Source organism: Ursus maritimus, unplaced genomic scaffold (assembly GCF_017311325.1).
Source record: "Ursus maritimus isolate PB19 unplaced genomic scaffold, ASM1731132v1 scaffold_34, whole genome shotgun sequence".
Lineage (NCBI taxonomy): Eukaryota > Metazoa > Chordata > Mammalia > Carnivora > Ursidae > Ursus > Ursus maritimus.
The window spans coordinates 19308296-19331079 of NW_024426008.1; the positions used below are offsets into that span (position 1 = coordinate 19308296).

General features: G+C 43.3%; 1 protein-coding gene across 2 annotated transcripts in view; it reads left to right on the top strand.

The window, feature by feature from the left end:
• The window catches only part of DOCK8 (dedicator of cytokinesis 8), a 220386-nt gene that overhangs the window by 163067 nt on the left and 34535 nt on the right, over nt 1-22784 (top strand). For both annotated transcript variants that reach the window (XM_040620284.1, XM_008690931.2), the window contains 7 exons: nt 3252-3407; nt 5331-5470; nt 11083-11252; nt 15036-15181; nt 17081-17263; nt 17640-17772; nt 18708-18795. In XM_040620284.1, coding sequence (XP_040476218.1) covers nt 3252-3407; nt 5331-5470; nt 11083-11252; nt 15036-15181; nt 17081-17263; nt 17640-17772; nt 18708-18795 — 1016 coding nt within the window. The remainder of the gene's footprint in view (nt 1-3251; nt 3408-5330; nt 5471-11082; nt 11253-15035; nt 15182-17080; nt 17264-17639; nt 17773-18707; nt 18796-22784) is intronic.

A 22784-nucleotide genomic window follows, 5' to 3' on the forward strand; every position in this document is an offset into this window, starting at 1 on the left:
GGGGGGGGGGGGGGGGGGCGTGGAGGATTATGCCTTTCCTCTGTGCTGTCCCTCTTAGATGTTGAGGATTATAGGTCATCAGATGAATTGCAAACATAAGTTAATATGTTTTTCAAAACAGGTCATTGGATGAATTACAAATATAAGTTAATCCGTTTTTCCAAACTTAGAGGTGGATATGTAGAAAGGAGATAATGAACACCACAGTAGGCCCATGGCTTGTGAAGAAAAAATGATTCATGACACTTATTAAACAGTAAGGCAAACTTTTTTTTTTTTAATATTTTATTTATTTATTCGTCAGAGATAGAGACAGCCAGCGAGAGAGGGAACACAAGCAGGGGGAGTGGGAGAGGAAGAAGCAGGCTCATAGCGGAGGAGCCTGATGTGGGGCTCGATCCCATAACGCCGGGATCATGCCCTGAGCCGAAGGCAGACGCTTAACCGCTGTGCCACCCAGGCGCCCCAGTAAGGCAAACTTTTATTCAGGATTATTAAGATAAGTGTGGGGACTGTTGCAATGGGATTTTACAGTACCGGAGACTGGGCCCAACTATAAATGTAAGGAAAAGTGGGAACTTATAGCCAGGAGCAGGGTGGGGGGATTAGTGGATGAAAAATTCATAAGCAGACGCCTCAGAAGTGTGGAGGATTCTGGCTGAACCAACCTAACAGGATTCTTGCTGAAGACAGGCCAGGGTGACCAGAAACCCCCAGGGGCTGGTGAGGGATGAGGGATGAGGAACTGGGCAGATATCAAGGTGGTCAGACATCGAGGCTGGCTAAACTGATGGAGCAGGGTCCTTGCTGAAATCGAGCTCTGGAGGACATGCTCAAGGGGGTGCCTATTTGAAAAACAGCTCAGAGAAGTCTGGCTCACATTCGGTGAAGGAGACACTCTCCATCACACACAGACACTTTTCATTACGGAAAAGCCAACAAGGTAGCCCAAAGGAGATATCCACCTGCCCTGCAGAGGCCCGTTATAATTTTCTCTTTTCCTTACTTTCTTCTCTCTCTCTCTGTTTTCAATCTTTTCCTTTTCTTTTAGGTTAGGGTTGCTTCTCATTTACCCTCTCTTTCTCCCTCTTTTGTGTCTCAGCTTCCAGAGAGCCTCAGACTTGGAATCTGGAGACCCGTGTTCTAATTCCAGCGATGTCATTCAACTGCTCTGTGATCTGCGCAGGCTTACATTGGCCTCCGTGGCTCCCTCATCTGCCAAAAGCCAGAGTTGGATTAGACCTATTCAGGCTTGGACGTTTTGATCCTATGACCTGTTGGCCAGTGATATTGGTCAGCATAATTAGTGTAACGCTCAGACCAACGGTGATCACTGCCTGTAGTCAAGGGTCGTTCAACCCATTGATCCAAGCTGTCCAGATAGAGTATGAGCATCATACCTGAGCCAAGTTATATTCTTCCAAAATCCTCTGATTTTATCATTTTGCACACCCTCATTCAAACACCCCATCATATCTTCCACCATTTATAGACCTTGTGACAATGGGTATGATCTCAGCCTTTTTTTAATAGTCACTAATAATACACAAATCTAGCTTTTCAATTGCTTGAAGTCACTTTCCAAGTGTCACTAAGGTAACACCCATCCCTTGGGGAGTGCCACTGAGGCCACTACTGTGGGTCCTGAACTTTGTGGAGGATATGTCTACTACTGCACCTTACTCTTTTTAAAATATCACCAAAATTATTTTTGAAATTTCCATCTTTAATGACATCTTAAGGGACCTATTTAAGATACCTATACTGTGACCTTCTTTCAAGGACAAATATCTTATGGTTTCACGTTCTGACTGGTTTGACCCAACAGCTCCTGGTGAGTGACCCTTAAGTGAGGGGCCTACGATCCAGTTCTAACCAGTTCAGTTTGCTGGTGGCTCCATTGGTCCAAAGTCAGCCAGCAAGACACACTGACAAAGAGCATAGGTTCTGATAACTGTTCTTACACAAAAGCCATGTTTTATTTTTTACGTAATATGTAACGGTATTCATTTGTTTCAAGTAAAAGTCTAACTACAGACTTACTGATCCTATACACAAAATGAGCCACAGCACAATGGCTTCTCCTCAGACGGCTGAAAATATGTTGCTCATTTAACTTATGTCATTTATAAAACCGCTCTCAGAGTCCACGAAGAGGAGGCATGTCCGTTCACAAGGATGAGATGCTTGGTTTCCCTTGCTAGGGCGCAAGGGTGTTGATGATGATCTTTTGAGAGGCTCAAGCTCCCTCATGGCTCCCCCTTTCCCTACTTTGCCTTAAAAGAAGCTACCTCGAGCCAAGCCCATAGAGTCTGGGTCTTCATTTGTCACCTCACCTGAGGGAAGCAAATGATCTCTTCCATTTTGTCACTGTTGTCAGGATTTCATCGCTTCCATTTTGTCACTGTTGTCAGGATTTCATTGCCCGTGGTTTGTTTTTGTTTTAATTTTTTTTAACTGAAGTCAAATTAACATATGGTATTAAATGTTTCAGGTATACAACATATCAATTCAACAATTCTATTCATTATGCAATGCTCACCACAAGTGTGGTCCCCACTGTCACAATACAGTGTTACTACAAGATGGTTGACTGTCCTCCCTATGCTGTACTTTTCATGGTTTGGTTGTTCAAGGAAAGACTCTTCCAGCTTTCTCTTTTTTTTTCCTCCACTTCCTTCCTCCTTACTTTGGGGTAAACTCTGCACCTTTTTTGTAGGGTCTACATACTTTCCTCAGTAATGCGATGCCTTTATCTGGGGAACTGGTCTGAGAACTCCCCATTGGGGCCTTTAATTAGAAACTACAAAAGAACAGTTGTGTGAGAGTCACCCAGTCATATTGCATCAGTTTTGAGTGGCCCCATATGGGGTCAGCTCCTTTCATTCAGCTTCTCAGACACAGTGGCATTTTTGTGAAATTAATGATATTACGTTACACTGAAGACATACCACCAGATCATTTGCAACACAGTTTGCTGCAACGTTGTAGGTTTGACAAGGGTGGGGGTCGGGTCAAGAATCCACATGGGGGACACCTGTTCGGCTAGAGTTATTAAGGGGAATAGTAATGTGTGAAAACTCATTGGGCCTCCCTGTAATATAGAGCTATGCATCCGTGGCACTTTCCCATTAATTTTTATTAAATTGATGATCTTAATTTGGAGAGAAAGGAGATTTTTGTATCTGCCAACTGAAACTCCATTTACCTTATCACAAACACGTCTTTCCTGTTTTCATTTTTCTTCGTAGCTGTCAGCCAAGCTCACCAACCTTCCGACGCTCATTTCCATGAGGCTGGAGTTTCTGAGAATCCTCTGCAGCCATGAGCATTACCTCAATCTGAACCTCTTCTTTATGAATTCTGATACTGCTCCAGCCTCCCCGTGCCCCTCCATCTCTTCCCAGGTGAGCAGCTCCTGAAAGAATCCCTCAACCTGTTTGATTTAATTAGTTTAGTCGTTAATTACTAGAAAGGTTGGTCTTATTAATTAAAAGACAAACCAAGCTATTCACACCAGCTCAGTTGACCCAGATACTCACAAGTATGGTACCCAAAGTCACACCATCTTTTTACAAGGTATGTGATTGATTTCTTCCTGGTCTCAAGGGTCCCTACTGAGGCCAGGGAGAGCAAAGAATCCATACGTATTATGAGAATGTAGAAATTCATAGGTAAGTCACATAGCTTCCTCTGTCTGGCATTAATCATCTTTCCATGTTAGGTGGACCATCTTCTTTGCTCACTTTCCTTTTCCTCAACCCCAGAACCATAAAGTTCATGAAATTGCTTATTCCTTTATATTAATTCCGAAATGGTCTACTAGTGGTTTTTAACACCGGGTATTATATCTTTGAGCTATCCTAGAACTTTCTGTTGATACTGTTATAAAATGGAGTTGGGTGCAAGGTGAGTCCATCTTGAATTATACTCCAGATAATTTAGTTCTTGAAGCACTAAAAAGACCTTGTCATAAACGAATCCAACGGTCTCTTTTATAGAGAGTGTATTTCTAATGAGTCTTGTTCTTTATCTGACACAAACACACACACACAAAATAACACTTGTATAGTATTTAGAGACAAGGCTTTGACTGACATGGCCGATCTTTTTTTGTAACAGTTTCTCACAGGTTAGGTTCAGCGGGCCCCAGATTTTACTGGATGTTAAGAGGTATTGTGCAAATACAGAATTCCAGAGCCAAATAAGTTTTAGAAACCCTGTGTTAACAGGTTTGTTTGCAGTAGGCCACCCAAGAGTTTCTAACTTGTTAGTATAAACTGTAAATACCCAAGGGGTGGAGGAGAGAAGTATTTAATAAGCACTGATTCCCACTATGGGAAACTTTTTTTTTCCCTCCATAGATTTCTCAAGGGACTCATGCCTTCTAGAAAAACTTTAAGGAAATGCTGTTTTACAATCCCATTCCATTTATAGCTGACAAATCAGTAACTCAGGGCAGCAAGCTAGATTTCTCAATATTACCTTCTATTTTTGTTGCATTTTCCTTGATACTAACACAAAGGTGAAGGTTTGTCTTACAAAAAAATCCTAGCCATTTATGCCCAATAGCAGCAGCGATTCCAAATGGGCTAACTTTGCTCTGAGTCTACTGCCCCATTTCCCTTACGACTACCCCAGGGAGTTAGCAACCCAGAGCTGCCAGCCAGGGCCAAGGCCCAGCCCCACCCAACTGTAAAGGATTACCAGAGACATTTTAGATTCCTTTAGTGCAAAGTAAAGTGTGCCCCCAAGGTACCACAGGAATTTTCTAGGACTGGTAGTCTGACACTTCCCTGCCCAACTCGCCTGCTAGTTCCAGCCAGCAGAATTCGGGCAGTGTGTAGAAGCCATACTCAGAAATGTAGCTGAGGAAACAGGAGCCTCAAATCAAGGAGGCAGTTTATAGAGAGGCATTCCCTGCTCAAAGCCACGTCATGGGACCCAGTGCCCGTTGCCTTGGGTCTCCCCATCCACATGATATCCTTGGACTTTCATCTTTGCTTTTGATCTAGGGTGGGGAGGGGAGTATGAGTCCTTTTGTGAGAGACCCTGGGGGCTCTATTTTCATCTTTCCCAGTTGACAGTTCTCTGTCTGGGGGGTGGGAAAGCAAAGTGACCACTGGAAGTACAGCTCCCACCTGGAGTCTGTCCCTGGGAGGTGCTTACAAAGCCTCCCTCCAGGCAGCCCGTGCTCCTTATACACTGGCCATTGTGATTTTAATTCTGGTTCTTGTTCCTTCTGGAACTGCTCCTTGCATTTCTTTCTTTCTTTCTTTTTTAACAGCATCTCAGGGTTTTTTTATTTTTATTTTTATTTTATGTAATAGAACTCGAGCTCCTGCTCCAGCTTCCAGGACCAGAAGATTGCCAGCATGTTCGATCTTACTCCCGAGTACCGTCAGCAGCACTTTCTCACGGGACTTCTCTTTACAGAACTGGTTGCTGCTCTGGATGCGGAAGGCGAAGGGTATGTTTCTGACATGTAAATTGGAGTACAAAGTGGAAAAAAAACAAAAAACAAAACAAACCCTTCCCCCCAAAAAACGCACAAAAAAACCCAAAAGCTCCTTCCCAAAGTTTGCAGTCCAACCTCTCCTACTTGGCCAAAAACTCTACCATTCACCAGCTCTGAAGAGTGGAAGCATCCACGTGTTGAGAAAAAAGTGCTGACAGGAGTGTGGAAAGGCCTGAGGGACAGAGAGAAACCATAAAATGGCTGTTTCCAGCCACTTATTCATGGAGAAGAATTTCCCATTTCTACTACAGCAGGCATCCCGGGGATGCTTTGATTAGGGAACTAGGAACAAAGCCATTTATAAGATATGCCCCAGGTGATCTGCGTACACACGGAGGCAGCAGCAAGATGCCACTTGGCTTCATGTTGACAAAGGAAGCGGCCGCTGGTGGGAAGGCAGTCACCCCGTGTCGACATGAGGTTTCTTGCAGAGAGACCTTCCCAGGCTAAAAGAGAAGCCCCGGGTCCAGGGCTTATAAATCCTTGCACCTTTTATAAGCCTGATCACCCCGGAGCTTGGGACAGCATCTAGTCCCAAAGTCAGTGGACAGGGATGGAGATGGACCACCCTTCTTTCCTTCTCTCCCTGCGCTCCCTGAGCCATAGGATTAGGAAACCACCATCTGCCCAATTGGATGGAAGAACACAACGCCTTCCAAAATATTATACGTCCCATTCAACAGTTATCAAGTGCCTACCATGGGGCAGACACAGTCTGGAATATTTCAGAGATACATCAGTGCACAAAACAGACAAATTCCCTGCCCCCACAGAACTCACCATTCAGGAACCCAGATCTAGAGATTGGATTGAAAGATAATTCAAGCTCAGCCCTTTTGGTGTTCAGGCTAGGCATAAAGAATGGAAGGAACTTGCCCAAAGTTACATAGCAGAACACATCCAGAGCTGTGGTTTCCTGAGTCCGTTCCTGGGGTACATCCTCCCTGGGGAACCTCTACATATGACTCCGAAGATCTGAGGGATCTTCCTTCCTCTGCTAAAGAAGTTTCTGGAATGAAGTATGTGGATTAGCGACAGCATTACTGTATGTTTACAGATTTTTGTCGAATTGGAAGTTTTCAAGTTTTCTTGAAGTGCTTACAATTTAGTGAAGGAAACAGTGACGCAAGCAGCACCAGCTTATATTAACCGCAGTCACAGAAGTATCCTAAGTCCTTTGACCATACCGCTGTCTGCCTCCCAGGAGGTCAGTGTGGGAAACGGAGCTTCTTCACTCTGAATTCTGCCTCTTTCCAGAAATTCAGGTCCTGAGTGCATCCTTAGAGAGCTTCAGTCTCATTTTCTCTCAACCCTGATACACCCCTCTCAAGTTTCTCGGTAGAACTTTCTACCCTACAACTAACATAAATTTCCACAGCAACACAAAGTGCCCTGACCCGTAAGGTGCTGAGAATGACGTTTGAGCACAAAGAAAATCACCTTCATGTACAAACGCACACGCACACACACACGCGCGCACACACACACACAGTACCTTTTCTACCCCCCCGAGGGTAGCTAATGAAGAGTGTCTTTCCTTTGGCAACACAATAATCCCTGATTTCTGGGTTGTCAGTTACTTCCCTGGAAAGTCATTAGAAATATTGTCACATACTTATTAGTGACTTCACCATGTGGGCCAAAACCTCAGAAAAATCTGCTTTAACAGTACTTCCTCTTCATCGGTACTTCCTTTTGCTGCCAAGACAATCTGAAGGGCAAGGGCCAGTGGGACATGTCTCAGTATCTGGACTTCTGAAAGAGCCACGGCTCTAGTCTCTTAACGGGTCTCCCTAGAGCCCCCTTACCTGGGGATGCCCACAAATGTCCACATATTGCTAAATCCCTAGTATTTTTCAAGCATGCGGAAATTATGTAGCATTTCTGTGTTATGCTACCAAATGGTTAAAAAATTACTTCTGGTCCTTCGCATGCTCCTCCAGAAAATAGAAGGGAGAGAACACTTTCCAGCTCATTCCATGAAGCCGGCATTACCCTGATTCCAAAAGCAGACAAAAGACATCACAAGAAAACAGCACACTAATATGACTGTGGATATAAATATCCTCAACAAAATACTAGAAAACTGAATTCAACAACACATAAAAAGGATTATATGCTATAGCTATGTAGGATTTATCCTAGGAACACGAGATTGGTTTAACATCTGAAAATCAATTGATATGATACATTCTATGCATAGAATAAAGGACAAAACCCATTCAGTCATCTCAATAGATGAAGAAAAAGCCTTTGACAAAATCTAATACCCTTCTTGAAAAAACATTCAGCAAATGCCGTAGAAATAGAAGAGCAGGGGGCGCCTGGGTGGCGCAGTCATTAAGCGTTAAGCGTCTGCCTTCGGCTCAGGGCGTGATCCCAGCGTTCTGGGATCGAGCCCCACATCAGGCTCCTCCGCTAGGAGTCTGCTTCTTCCTCTCCCACTCCCCCTGCTTGTGTTCCCTCTCTCGCTGGCTCTCTCTGTCGAATAAATAAATAAAATCTTTAAAAAAAAAAATAGAAGAGCAGATCCTCAACCTGAGAAAACTACGAAAAACCCACAGCTAACATTGTACTTATTAGTGAAAGACTGATTGCTTTTCTTCTAAGACCAGGAACAAGATAAGAATACCGACTCTTGCTACTTCTATTTTATTTGTCGTTGTACTGGAAACTCTACTCAGAGCAAGCAGGCAAGGAAATGAAATAAAGGCACCCATATTGGGAAGGAAGAAGTAAAACTATCTCTGTTCACAGATGACATGATTTATTTTTAGAAAGTCCTATGGAACCCATCAAAAACCTATTAAAGATAATAAGTGTGTTCAGCAAGGTTGCAAGGTACAAAATCAATACGCAAACATCAATTATATTTCCATATACTTGTGATGAACGATGTGGAATGAAATTAAGAAAACAACTCCATTTAAAATAGCATCAAAACATAATAAAAATCTTAGGACTAAAGTTTTTAACAAAAAAAAAAAAAGTGTAACTTGTACACCAAAAACTATGAAACACTTTAGAAATAAAAAGATCTAAACAAGTGGAGACTCACGACATATTCACAGATCAGAAGACAGTACTACTAAGATGGTGATACTCCCCAAATTGATCTGCAAGTTCAGTGCAACTCCTCTCAAAATTCCAGCGGGGTTCTTTGCAGATACTGACAAGCTGACCTTAAGATTCATATGAAAATTCAAGGGACCCAATATAGCCAAAACAATCTTGAAAAAGAACACAATTGGTGGGTTCACATTTCCTGATTTCAAAGCCTACTACAAAGCAATGGTAGTGGTTCTGCCGTAACGATAGACATATCGATCGGTGCAACTGAATTAAGAGTCCAGAAATAAATCTTCACATTTAGAGTCAATTGACTTTTGACAAGGGTGCCAACACAATTCAAGGGGGCAAGAGTAGTGTTTTCAACAGATGGTGCTGGTGCAACTGGGTATCCACATGGAAAAGAATGAAGTCGTGTCCCCATTTCACACCACGTGTAGAAGCTAACTCAAAATGATCAAAGACCTCAGTGTAAGCATCGAAACCATAAAACTCTTAGATGGAATCATAGGGATAATCTTCATGAAATAGGATCAGGCAATGGCTTCTTAGATTTGACACGAGAAATAGGCACAACAAAAGAAAAAAAATGCTAAGTTAGATTTCATGAAAGTGAGAACTTCTGTGATATATAGGACATGATCAAGGAAATGAAAAGACAATGCACAGAACGGGAGAAAATATCTGCAAATTGTAGATCTAATAAGGGATTTGTGCCCATTATATCATTTTTAAAACGATTTATTTTTTTATTTGAGAGAGACAGAGCACTTGCACACGTGGGGGAAGGGGCAGAGGGAGAGGGAGAGAGAGAATCCCAAGCAGACTCTCCACTGAGCACAGAGCCTGACACAGGTCTTGATCTCATGGCCTATAATATCATGATGAGTTGAAATTGTGAATCAGAGGCTTAACTGACTGAGCCACCCAGGCACCCCCCCTTTATACAATTTTTAAATCTTACAACTCAATAACAAAAAGACAAGTAACTCAATTTTTTAAAACGCAAGGATCAGAATAGACATTTCTCCAAAGAAGAGATGACAAATAAGGACATGAAAAAAGTATTCAACCACATTAACCATCAGGGAAATGCGTATCATAACCAGATAAATACCCCTTCTCTCTTAGTTCCTTCAGATAACTGTAACAAAAACACCATAGCCTAGGTGGCTTATAAACAACAGAAATTTATTTCTGATAGTTCTGGAGGCTAGGAAGTCCAAGATCAAGGTGCTGGCAGATTCAATGTCTGATGAGGACTTACTTCCTAGTTCATAGATGGTCATCTTCTTGCTGTATTCTCACATGGCTGAAGGGGCAAGGGAGCTCTCTGGGGTCTCTCATAAGGGCACTGGTCCCATGCAAGAGGTCTCCACCCTTGTGACCTGATCCCCTCCGAAAGGCCTTTCCTCCTAATATCATCACACTAGGAATTAGGTTTAAACATACAAATTTTGGGAGGATACAAACATTCAGTCCAAACTTCATACCCACTAGGATGGCCATAATAAAAAGATAAATATTAACTAGTGTTGGCAGAAAATGGAACCTCTTCCAGGTGTGGGGGGTGTGTGTAAAATGATGTAAGCACTGTTGAAAACAGTTTGGTGGTGGGTGCCTGGGTGGCTCAGTTGGTTAAGCATCTGACTTCGGCTCAAGTCATGATCTCAGGGTCCTGGAATTGAGCCCTGCATCAGGCTCCATACTCAATGAGGAATCTGCTTGTCCTTCTCCCCCTCCCTCTGCTCATGCCCTTCTCTCTCTCTCTCTCAAATAAATAAATTCAATCTTAAAAAGAAAAAGAAAAGAAAACAGTTTAATGATTCCTCTAAAGGTTAAATAGAGTTACCATAAAATCCAGTAATTCTACTCTGAGGTATGAAGTAAACTTCATACCCAAGAGAACTAAACCTATATCCATACAAAAACTTACACACAAATATTCAAAGCAACATTAATAGTTCATAATAGCCAAAAAGTGAAAATAATCTCAAGTCCATCAATTGGTGAATGGGTTATTAAAATATGATCTGGGGCGCCTGGCTGGCTCAGTCAGTTAGGCATCTGACTCTTGATTTTGGGTCAGGTCATGATCTCAGGGTCGTGAGATCGAGCCCGGTATCAGGCTCTGCACTGAACGTGGAGCCTGCTTGGGAATCTCTCTCTCCCTCTGCCTCTGTCCCTCTCCCACACCTCACACCCCACCCCTCTCTCTCAAAATAAAATGTGTTCTATCCGCACAGTGGAATATCACTCAACAATAAAAAGGAATAAAGTACCGAATGCTACAGTGTGATGGACTTTGAAACATCAAACCCAGGACCAGAACACAGGCAGTCTGTTTCTGGATTCCAGACACTTTTCCCCTCTTCCACTTGGTTTCACATGTCACCCCAATGATCAGGAGCATTCTGATTCCTCCTTATTGTTTAAGAGCGTGTTGGCCCATCTCCCTTCACCATAACGTCTAGCTTTCTGTGTTGTGCCAATAGGATCAGCAAAGTGCAAAGGAAGGCTGTCAGTGCCATCCATAGCCTTCTGAGCTCTCACGACCTGGACCCGCGCTGTGTCAAACCGGAAGTGAAGGTCAAAATCGCTGCCCTCTACCTGCCTTTGGTTGGCATCATTTTGGATGCTTTGCCGCAACTCTATGACTTTACAGGTAATGATGCCTCCGTGTCCTTCCTTGAATTGATGGGGGCCCCTGCCAAGTGCCCCACTGGAATGAAGTTTCTGCTCTTAGCTCTAGTGCTGATGTTTTTGTGAGCAGTTTTCCACACCAGTGCTCTCCAGATCTTTTCCACATAGGTCCCAATAAATTTTGGGGTTTTTTAGGGTTTGGGGTTTTTTCTTTTTTTTTTTTTTTGACCCCCCCAATAAGTTTTTTGTTTTGTAAAGGACCATAGTCATGCATGGGTTTTTTTTAAACTTTTTAAAATTTTAACTCAATTAATTAATATATAATGTATTGATTTCAGAGGTACAGGTCTGTGATTCATCAGTCTTATATAATAATTCCATCACGTGCCCTCCTTAATGTCCATCACCCAGTTGCCCCATTCCCCCCACCCAGTCCCTTCCAGCAACCTGCAGTTTGTTTCCTATTAAGAGTCTCTTATGTTAAGAGTCTCTTATGGCTGTTCGTTTAGAAATTATTTGTTCATTTATTCACTTATCTGCTGGTATATGATGAACTTTATAGACCATACATCACAAAGGACAAAGTACTAACAGAATTACTCCTTTGGGAGATCACCACTCTAAGGCATTGAAATAAAGGTGTTCCTTCTCTTTTCTCTTACGAATGGCTTAGGAAAGAAGCAGACTCAAATGACCCTAAACAATTGCTCCCTATCATGGTGTCAGGGCACCTGGGTGGCTCAGTTGGTTAAGCGTCTAACTCTTGACTTTGTCTCAAGTCATGATCTCAGGGTCATGAGATTGAGCCCTGCATCGGGCTCTATGCTGAGTGTGGAGCCTGCTTGGGATTCTCTCCGTCCTTCTGCCCCTCCTAACTCTAACTCTCTCTATCTGTATGTCTCTCAAAAAAATCATGGTGTCTTCAATATTAGGAAATTCTGCTGTGACAGTGGAATTTTGCCTTTGGCCCTAAGAGGCTGATTCTGGTGTTGGAAGTCAGTATCTCTCATTTTTCAGCAAGAGGAAAGGATAAGTTATCTTAAAGGAGTTTGTGGACTTCATGAGTTTATTTACATATTACTGTGTGGATTAGGGAATGTAAATGAACAGAAAATGGGCAAGGGATGTACAGAAGCAAGCTCGGCCCAGGAGGTGAGCATTCTCTGGTAGTGCCTGACTGGAGTCCAGATCGAGAACAGTGCTGTCTTCAAGATTTAAGGATATAATCCAGAGCACAGCAGATGACCTGCAGACCACTTCCAGAATTTTGCTGAAAGTTTCTAGAAAGTTCCACATAAAGACCTATGACTCATTTGTTCCCAAAGCAGGGAACCGCTGTAGCACACATTCTCCTAAGCTTCCTTGTCAATGAGAATTTTCCAAATCAGGCACTTTGGATCAGAGCTTTTCAGCGCTTGGCCTCCAAGCCTTTTAAATCTCAATGGTTTCTTGATGTATGGCATTGACCTTTATAGTCATGACGTAGCTGACAAGTGGGAAAACAGTGAAAGTATTCTATTATTAGAGGTAATAAAGTGCATCTATTACTTATGGAATCCTTTGATTGATACTCTAAGAAGAATTTAGTTTTTAAAACAGATACAGCTGAATTCAAATTCCAGCCCATTTACTGCTACATGTGACCTTTGAAAAATTCCTCTACCTTTAATGTTTTCCCTCCTCTTTCCTCAACTGTAAAAATGTGGTAGCAATGTCTACATCTTAGGGATGTGATAAGGATGACATGAGAGACCTTCTATAAAAGCATTTTATGTGGGAAATTTTTCTCTCTGTCTTTTATAACCATGACCCTGTTCATATTTGGGGAAGTAAGAATGCATCCTCAAATCTGATAATGTTATCAGATCTTACATAATTGCCACATGCTATTCATTTTACCATTTGTTTAAAAACTCAGCTGCTTTTAAACACAGATAGTGAACTATTATTTTTAAAAACTAAGTCTAAAAATATTTGAGTTCTGTTTTCAGAATTTTCGCAGGAGGAAATACCGTTTGCAATCTAATTTTCCTGAAATTGAAGATCCAAATACAATGTTGGCAAGTGACTTTTTATGAATCAATCAGTTGCAAGTGTTTTAATACACTTTTCTAACAACTGCTTAAGCAAAAACTTTGCGTGTGATTGGTGAAAAACCAACCTTTTAAGTCGTGGGTCCTTTTTTTGTTCACATATATCTAGACCTACATATAAACATAGTTATGTCTACATTACATAGAGATAATAAATTAACATTCATTTCAGACATTTGAAATTTAATACATTATTGTTGAACTTGTAACAATAGCTTGTTATTTTACAAAGAACTGAATAGTTCTATTATTATGGGTTCCTTTCTGTTTGGTCATTATTTAAAATATATGAATAGAGTAAAAAATATTATATTACACCCCTGAAACTAATATTACACTAACTAACTGGAATTTAAATAAAAACTTAGAAACATTTTTTAAAAATATTATATTACAGGAAAGTGTTATGAAATTCGCAAAAATTGTTATTTTTACAATTTGAAAAATTAATTCTAGCCTAACCTTTTGCTGAGCATTTTGTCTCTTTTTTTAACCTGCCTGCTTTTTCCTAGAGATGGTAGCAGTTTAGAAGTAATGCTAAACATCAGGTTTTTTTTTTTTTTTTTAAGATTTATTTACTTATTTTGGGGGGGGGAAGAGAGTGTGAGTGTCGGGGGGAGGGGCAGAGGGAGAGAGACAGCATCTCAAGCACACTCCGCACTGAGTGAGGAGCCATCAGGTTTTAAATTACTGTGCAGACTTCAGTGACTAATAAGTTATCAGTCCCTTCACGGGTATTGGGTGAGAGACATAGGGAAATACTGTTTTCTGCTTCACATCAGTAAAGATTTTTTTTTTAACGACTTTTAAAGAGCAGCTTTAAGTTCACAGCAAAATTGAACAGAAAATATAGAGACTTCCCATATGCCCACTGCCCCCATGTATAAACAACCTCTCATTGTCAGCATCTCCCACTAGAGGGGTGCATCGTTTATGGCTGGTGAACCTACAGCAATACATCATCATTACCCAAAGTCCGTGGTTTACATTAGGGTTCCCTCTTGGGCTTGTAAATTCTATGGGTTTGGACAAATATATAATGCTATGTATCCATGATTATGGTATCAACCCGAGTCGTTTCTCTACGTTAAAATTCCTCTGTGCTCTGCCTGGTCATCCCTCTCTCTCCAGGCCCTGGCAGCCACTGAACTTTTTAGCATCTCTGTAGCTTTGTCTTTTCCAGAATGTCTTAGAGTTGGAATCATATCATATGTAGCCTTTTCAGATTGACTTCTTTCACATAGCATGCATTTAAGATTCCTCCATACCTTTTCATGGCTTGATAGCTCATTTCTTTTTTTTTTTTTTAAGATTTTATTTATTTATTTGACAGAGAGAGAGACAGCCAGCGACAGAGGGAACACAAGCAGGGGGAGTGGGACAGGAAGAAGCAGGCTCCCAGCGGAGGAGCCTGATACAGGGCTTGATCCCACAACGCTGGGATCACGCCCTGAGCCGAAGGCAGACGCTTAACGACTGAGCCACCCAGGCGCCCCAGATAGCTCATTTCTTTCTAGTGCTGAGTAATATTCCATTGCCTGGCTGTTCTACAGTTTATTTCATCTGCTGAAGGGTATCTTGCTTGCTTCCTCATTTTGGCCATTAGAAATGTGCAGATTTTTATGTGGGCATAAATTTTCAACTCATTGCATAAATACCAAGAAGCACCATTGTTGGATCGTAGGGTAAGGCCAATGATTTCTTCATTACAGCTGCAGATGCCCGTAGTGGAAAAAATCGTGCCAATGGCTCTGATGAAGACCAGGAAGGGACCAGTGCAATTAACCAGAACGTGGCACTGGCCATAGCTGGAAACAATTTTACTTCGAAGACAAGTGGAACAATGCTTTCTTCCTTGGTATGTTGGTGCACCTTTCTCTGGTTTATTTTTTGTTCTGTGTCTTGTCCCATCTTCTGATGGGCCTGCTCTTGTATTTACCTACCAGAACCCAGAGTAGAGCAGGCTGTGAGATTTCTGCCTCTGTGTTCTGTTCTGAAAGGCATCAGCATAGAGCTAGCCGTTGAGAAGGGAAACGGCAGCAGAGGAGGTGGCATGGTCACGGTCAGCTCTGGCTGTAGCGGTAGGTCCACAGATCAAATCCAGGCAGTCTCAACCGTGCCTGAGTTCAAGTTTCAGAACACCAGAAAGAGGTGAACTTGGGATATCTAAGATCCGTGCAAAGAAGATCAAACGAAGCCTCCCTCGGGTGAGAGGCTTGAGCGGTGTTTATCTGTGCTTATCATTCACACTATGCCTGCCTCCAAAAAAATGATTGAAGGGGCCAGTTACTTGGGGTGCGTACTTCTTAGGCAAAAGACTTCAGCTTTTCTGGGGCCCCAGGGAGCCCAAACAGAGTTGGATAGCTCTGTCCTTTTGCACAGACTCTGGGCTTAAAGAGCAGTTCCTCCAGGAATACAACGTCTGATTTCTTTGAGGTGGGAACTCCGTTCCTTGGGGAGCCCTGACTCTTCCTTTGGCAGACAGTGACAGCGCTGCGTCGTCCAGCTTAATTTAACTTTGCATTTCAGCGTAAGGCGTACATCTGCAGAGAGCTCCACTCGGTTCTCTCCTGGGAAGGCTGCCTCTAGACCTAAGTAGCTTCTCTGCTGGGTGGCTTTCCTCTCTTCCCTCCAGCACTTAGCAAGCCCCCCGCCACCCCGGCCCGGCAGGACGCCCCCGGGAAGGCTGGAAGGCAAGGATGTAAGAAAGAGAAAAGACATTTGAGAGTTGACATCCCTCATCCATTGGAGAAATACAGTGTTTTATGACCTCTTTCACCTTAATAATGTGCATCTTACCAAAGTTAGCTTGCCCAAGGCAGGAGATGCCTTTTACATTGTTATTTGGCTGAAAGACACATGCTCAGATGCCCAAAGTTCACCGTGAGAGCATTTTCCCTGGGAAGTTATCGCTAAGGTTTTCATATCTTCTTGTCACCCTACTCAGGAAAACTTAACTAATTTCATAGACCCTATCATTCCCATCCCAAACCAACATTTCCCCCACACACGCACAGTTAGGGGGTTTCACATCCCACTGGGTCTTAGCTACGTTGCATGAACCAAGGGTGCAGCATATTGTTCTTTGTCTTGAGTGGATGAGTGAAAGAAAGTGTGCTCAGCACTCAAAAAATGAACACTTGGGACCCAGGTATTAAAGCAAATAGCCTGAGCCCCCACCACCCCCCGACCCCCGGAAAAACATAAATTGTGACTGAAGTCCCAGCACAGAGGACACCGCTAAATTAGGGATTTGATTCATTTGCTGAGCGCTTCATGACTCTTCTATTATACTTTGGACTCTGACAAAGAGGTTAACTCTTGAACAGTTAGGATGTTTCTGGAGCCTGGCTAGCCTTGTTCTCTGCTCTAAGTCCAACCCTCCGGTGTCCAGCTGGAAGGAGAAAAATTTGGAATCTTAGCAGCTGGGAAGCCCCCTTTGTATCATTGAGACTGGGGGGCCTGGTTAAGGCAGGACAGACCACCAGACCACAGTGCTCTGGAGCCGGAGGGTGCCCACATGACGTGGCCAAAAGCCTGGCTCAGACACTGCCCCACGCGAGCCCCTTTGCTGAGCTCCTCAGCTCAGGAAACGCAGCTTCGTAGCCCAAGAAAGGCCGGGTTACTGAAAACAGTTCCCCAGCAAGGGACGAAGTGCAATGCCTGTGTTCTAAGAGCTTAGCATCCCCTGTACTTTTGGGGTTCCCGTGGCTCTACTTCTTCCCCTGCGTCCATCTTGCCACCTGCCTCCCCGCAGCCCTACAAGCAGTACAACATGCTGAATGCCGACACGACCCGCAACCTCATGATCTGCTTCCTCTGGATCATGAAGAACGCCGACCAGAGCCTCATCAAGAAGTGGATCGCCGACCTGCCATCCATGCAGCTCAACAGGATCTTAGATCTCCTTTTCATCTGTGTCTCGTGCTTTGAGTACAAGGTGAGTGCGAGGTGGCTCAGCCTTACAGCCGCTCTTAGCTCCTAAGTTCAGGTCGATGTTTCTACTACAGTTCCCCTTGGCTTGGGGGGGAAGGGAGACATCCTCTGTTTTCTCACTGCTGTGTTACAACCCAGAACCTCTTTGCATTCTAGATATGGCCATTTCTCCGGGGAAGGATCTCTGCCTTCTGCAGAGAGAACCCCATTCTCATTCACAGGATTTGAGCCATAGGACCCCCCCACCCCCGCCTACCAACAGCATCTCCATGGGGGCACAAACTGGCTGCCGTTCACCAGGGAGTATTGTGTTTTGAGGATTCACCCCACGGACAGAGATCTCACCACACTAAACATCCTTCTGCCTCTGTCCTGTCCAGGGAAAACAGAGTTCTGACAAAGTCAGTACCCAAGTCCTGCAGAAGTCAAGGGACGTCAAGGCCAGGCTGGAAGAGGCTTTGCTCCGCGGGGAAGGGGCCCGGGGGGAGATGATGCGGCGTTGCCGAGCTCCAGGTGTGTTGGCCTTGCCCGTCCCGGCTTTCCGTCAGCGAGTTTTACACCCTTGGTGGGGAGAAGCGTCCTCACATCGTGAGTAGACGTACCATCGCTTTCTTAAGATGTTAGGGTAATAAAGACAAGCAGGTTCCTGGATTCTGAGCATGCTGTGTGCTTGCAAGGTAAAGCTGCTGTCCTAAGGTCACAGGAACCCTGGAAATGTTCTCAAATACGTCTTTTGTTTAAAACCTGTCAGGGGTACAGGTCATATCCAAGGACGTGAGTCACAGGATAGATGGAATGTGGTCTCCCTCAAGGTCGAAGCCTCTCCATGGGGCATTTGACTTGTCTTTGTGGAGCATGGTCAAGACGCTAGATAATTCTTGTTCCAAAATCATCTCCCCAAATCATTCAGAGCATTATTAGAATACAACCGATCCCCCGCCTCCCAGGGGTGTCTGAGTGTTCTAGGCCTGCCAGGAATGATCTCACAAAGGCTGAACCCATTGCTATAAAGTAGAGTGAAGTGCTCGGGCACGCTCCATCTTAGTCGCCATGCTCAAAGTTACACAGAATGACAGTTCATTCTATGCGATGGGACACAGTGGCCAGGAGGTTGGGGGGAGCTCAGCTCTTGCAGTGGGGGGGGGCACCCTCATTTAACACCCACACTCTCCTCTTCAGTAATTCACTAAGAACCCCAGTTTCACTGGAACCTTCTGTTCATGACACGTGCTCACCCACGCTCCAGAAAGGCAAGGGTTCTAAAGCTGTGGGCTGTCAATCAAAGCACAGGCGTCCGGGGCCTGGGCTGTCACGTCTCCTCCCTGCATCCAGCATGGGCTCTAATTAGTGGTGCTGAGTCCCCTGCGCTGAGCTTGTTACGGAACTTCTGGTTATCTTAGAGGGTTTCATACTAATCACATTCCTCTCATGCATTTCTTAACTCCTAGGGAATGACCGGTTTCCAGGCCTCAATGAAAATTTGAGATGGAGGAAGGAGCAGACACATTGGCGGCAAGCTAATGAGAAGCAAGATAAGTGAGTCACTCAGCAACTTTGTGCTACTTTTACCTAAAGTCTAAAACCCTTTTTTCCCAGGCTACTTATATTACTGAAACAACTACATCCTTCCAAGGGTAAGAAAATGAAACATCATTATCTGTGTAAATTCATTTCATCCAGGGACCCAAGATCATCAAAGGTATAAGGAGTTATGATTTACAGCTCTGAAAACTTTACCACACTGATAAGCATTTAAAGAAAACTAATATTTAGCAATCTCAGCTAGCTTGACAGAAGCTGCTGGAGGGGACAGGACAGGGCACTCAAGACCACATCGTTCAAATTCATATTTCCATTCTGGAAACATGTACAAAAGGTGTAGTCAGAGATATTTATGTCAGAATTACTCAAAATTTTTAAAATGAAAACATTCTAAATGCTCAGGAATAAGGAACTATGTAAGGAAATGTTAAGTTGGTGTTAAAATTGCATGACGAGGGACATGCTTATGAGAAAATGTTAAGTGAACCACAGCAGAATACACACTTGATTTTAGAGTAGAATCGTAAATCTCTAACTACACAGGGTAAATACATTTTAAGACTGGCAGGAAATTTACCAGAATATTAACAGCGATTTTCCTTGGGTGGTTCTCTTTGGGTGTTGAGGTAATCGGTGTTTTCTTCTGTATTCTTTGCTGCATTTCCTACAATTGGCTATGTGTATTATTTTCTATATATACACACACACACACATATATACACATATACATAAGATAATGTGTATGCTATTATCAGCCAAAAATATAGAAAATGAAAGAAGAAAAGTCCTGCTTCTTGAATTGCAATGTATGAGATATATATGTGTAAGAATTTGACTATATAAGGACATAAAACTAAATATGTTGAACAGACAGCTCATGTCTGCTGGTCCTCTTTGCAGCAGATGGCCTAATGAATCTCAGGGTCCACTGAGCAAAACATTACATGGTTGAAGACCCCGCCCCACGCATTCAACAAGGTGTAGGTCGCCCATCTCCACAGGGTATGAAGCCCCCGTCACGCAGGTGTGGGGGTGGGGCAGACTTGCCTAACAGTGTTATTTTGTCAGTAAATACGGTTACTGTCTTTGTTGTCATCACAAGAATGAATCATTCTAGTTCACTTACGGGACTTTTGAGAGTCAAATTTATTTTAAAACGTGAAGGAGATAAACACATTTTTATTACAGATGTTACTGAGAAAGCCCAGTTGTTGGTCTTATTAGTAATATCCATTTGCTTTGGGTATTTTATTCTTCGAGCACATAACTCCATGCGTATTTCTTTCATTTTGTTTTTTGGGGAAGACAGGGGGCTCATTGCCTGAACTAATTTTTGAGATCTTTTGGTTCTGAGAATCCGTAAATTCTAGTTCAGGCAACGCACCCCTTGTCTTCCCCAAAAAACAAAATGAAAGAAATACTCGTGAATTAATGTGCTATAGAACCACTTAGGGTGTTAGACCATTTACTCTCTGAGAGTAGGAGAAGAGCCTAACGAGACATGTTTGGCCCGGGCTTCATAAGTTGAGGTTTTGGGAAACCTTCCCCGTTTGCTCGCAGAAGTAACACCACACTGAGCCTTTCCGAGCAGGGCCTCCCAGGACTCCCTGGTCAGGGGCGACGTGGGTTTTTTGTTTTGTTTTGTTTTTCAAGAGAAACCATAGTACAATTGTAACTCCTCCAGTTAGCTGTTTGGAAAACTTTTTGTAATTCCAATAGCAATGTCTTTCACCTTGTTCTTTCAGGTCATTTTTCAATTATTTTGGATCTGTTTTTTTAGAGCAATGATTTTCAACTGGGCTATACATTAGAATCACCAGGAGAGCTCTTAGAGCTCCCAGTGCCCAGAACAATGAATTCAGAACCTCCAGCAGTGGGACCCAACAACCAGTATTTGGTAAAACTCTCTAGGTGATGCTATTGTCCAGTCCAATTTTAGAACCAGTGTTTTATTTTTTTTTTTAAGATTTTATTTATTTGAGAGAGAGAGTGAGAGAGAGATGAGCCGCACACACAGAGGGAGAAGCACACTCCCCACTGAGCAGGGAGCCCGACATGGGGCTCGATCCTGGGACCCTGGGATCCTGACCTGAGCCAAAGGCTGAGGCCTCACCAACTGAGCCCCCCACGTGCTCCTAGGACCAGTGTTTTGAAGGACAGGCTGGCTGGCTTTCTAAAAACTGGATTGGCGGCAGTGATAGTTGCATGAAGATACAAATGTTCTTAATACCACTGAACCATACACTTAAAAATGGTTAAGATGGGAAATTTTATGTTATGTGTATTTTACCACAATTGAGAAACTTTGACAACAAAAATGAAAACCAGATCTAGGTCTGCATTGTCCCATGGAGCAGCCACATTAGTGCTACAAGTGAAACATACAGGCCAGATTTTGACAGTTTAGCACCAAAGAAGGAATGGAAAATATCTCATTAGTAATTTTTATAGTGATTACACATTGACAATTTCTTTTCTGCATTGGGTCAAGTAAAATATTTTCAGTTACTCTCACCTATTTCTTTTTGCTTTCTTTAGTGTGGCTACAAAATGGAGAATGACATACGTGTTTTTCATTATGTTTCTGTTGCGTAGCACTGCTCAAAATCGAAATCTACCGATTTAAAAATCTACGGTTTTTAAAAATAGCTTTCATATTTCACTTTTCTTACACAAATACTATCACTTGCAGAATGAAAAACAACAACATAGAGCCCCTTGGGACCAGAGAGCCTGTTCAAAACTTGAAAATTTTAAAGATTTTATTTATTTGTCGGGGGGGGGGGCTAGCAGGGGAAGCAGCAGGCAGAGGGAGAAGCAGATGAGCCCAATGCAGGACTCTGTCCCAGGACCCTGGGATCATGACCTGAGCCAAAGGCAGACGCTTAACCGACTGAGCCCCCCCAGGCTCCCCAGCTTGGAAACATTTAAAACACAAGGAAACATTTATTCTGAGCCCTCAGTAGTATATAAGCAGTGGCAGAGCTCCCGTTGTTGGATGAAGGGGACTCAAGAAGAGGTGATTCTGGTCCAAGACTTGTGGGCTCACATCATGACGCCCCAACCTCTATGGCAACATACTGGCCTCTGGGGCATCTTGGGGAAATGAATTCTTCACCCTTCCCTTTTCTGGCCACTAAATTTAGATGATACAAAATATCCCTTCCCATCTTCACTTAGATTTTATGAGAATCAATGAACGAGTGCCTGAAACGTTCTGGTTCCTCAAAATGGAAACCGTGCTGAGAAGCGGTGCCAGGCAATTTCCCATTCCCTACCATTCCCTAGTGGCTAGTAACCAGTAACACCCAGCTGGATGTGCTATGACCTGCTGTCCCACGACCTGCTGTCCCACAGGAATGCCACCTTGCTGCGCACTGGGGAGAAAACAAAAGGTCCCCACTTGACTGAGCAACCCTCAGGGGGGCCTTTGGGATGTCAAGAGACTGACTCTTCCCTGCCCCAGTTCAGAAGTAGCAGCTTTCCCAATCCAGCAGCACTGCTGTCTGCCAAATTCAGATCACACCCAGTCCGGCTCCCTCTGGCCTGTGGCAGAGGCTTCCCTTGATTCAGGTCTAGATTGGTTCTCATGCAGGAAACCCAGGAACGGGCCGAGGCTTCACACAGCAGTCAAGATTGTCTAGCCTGACTGGTAGTGGCAACCAATAATTGCTTTTCTCCCCATTTTGTTCTTTCTGTGACTGTCATCATTATTCGTAGTAGTGGGGCTGCGGATGACCTGTAGACTTGATCTGGAAAATCGTGTCCACCAGGCACTAATCTCAGAAAGTGCCCTGTACTGTTTGGTTACCTCTGGCCAGCTCCTCTGTTTTCACTTCAAGATGGACTATTCAGACATTTCTTTACGCCTTGGTGCATAGATTGCCATCCCTGGAATGTGGCCAGGTTTGATATGCTCTTTAATTTGACCTCTTTTTTTTTTTCTTTTCTTTTCTTTTCTTTTCTTTTCTTTTCTTTTCTTT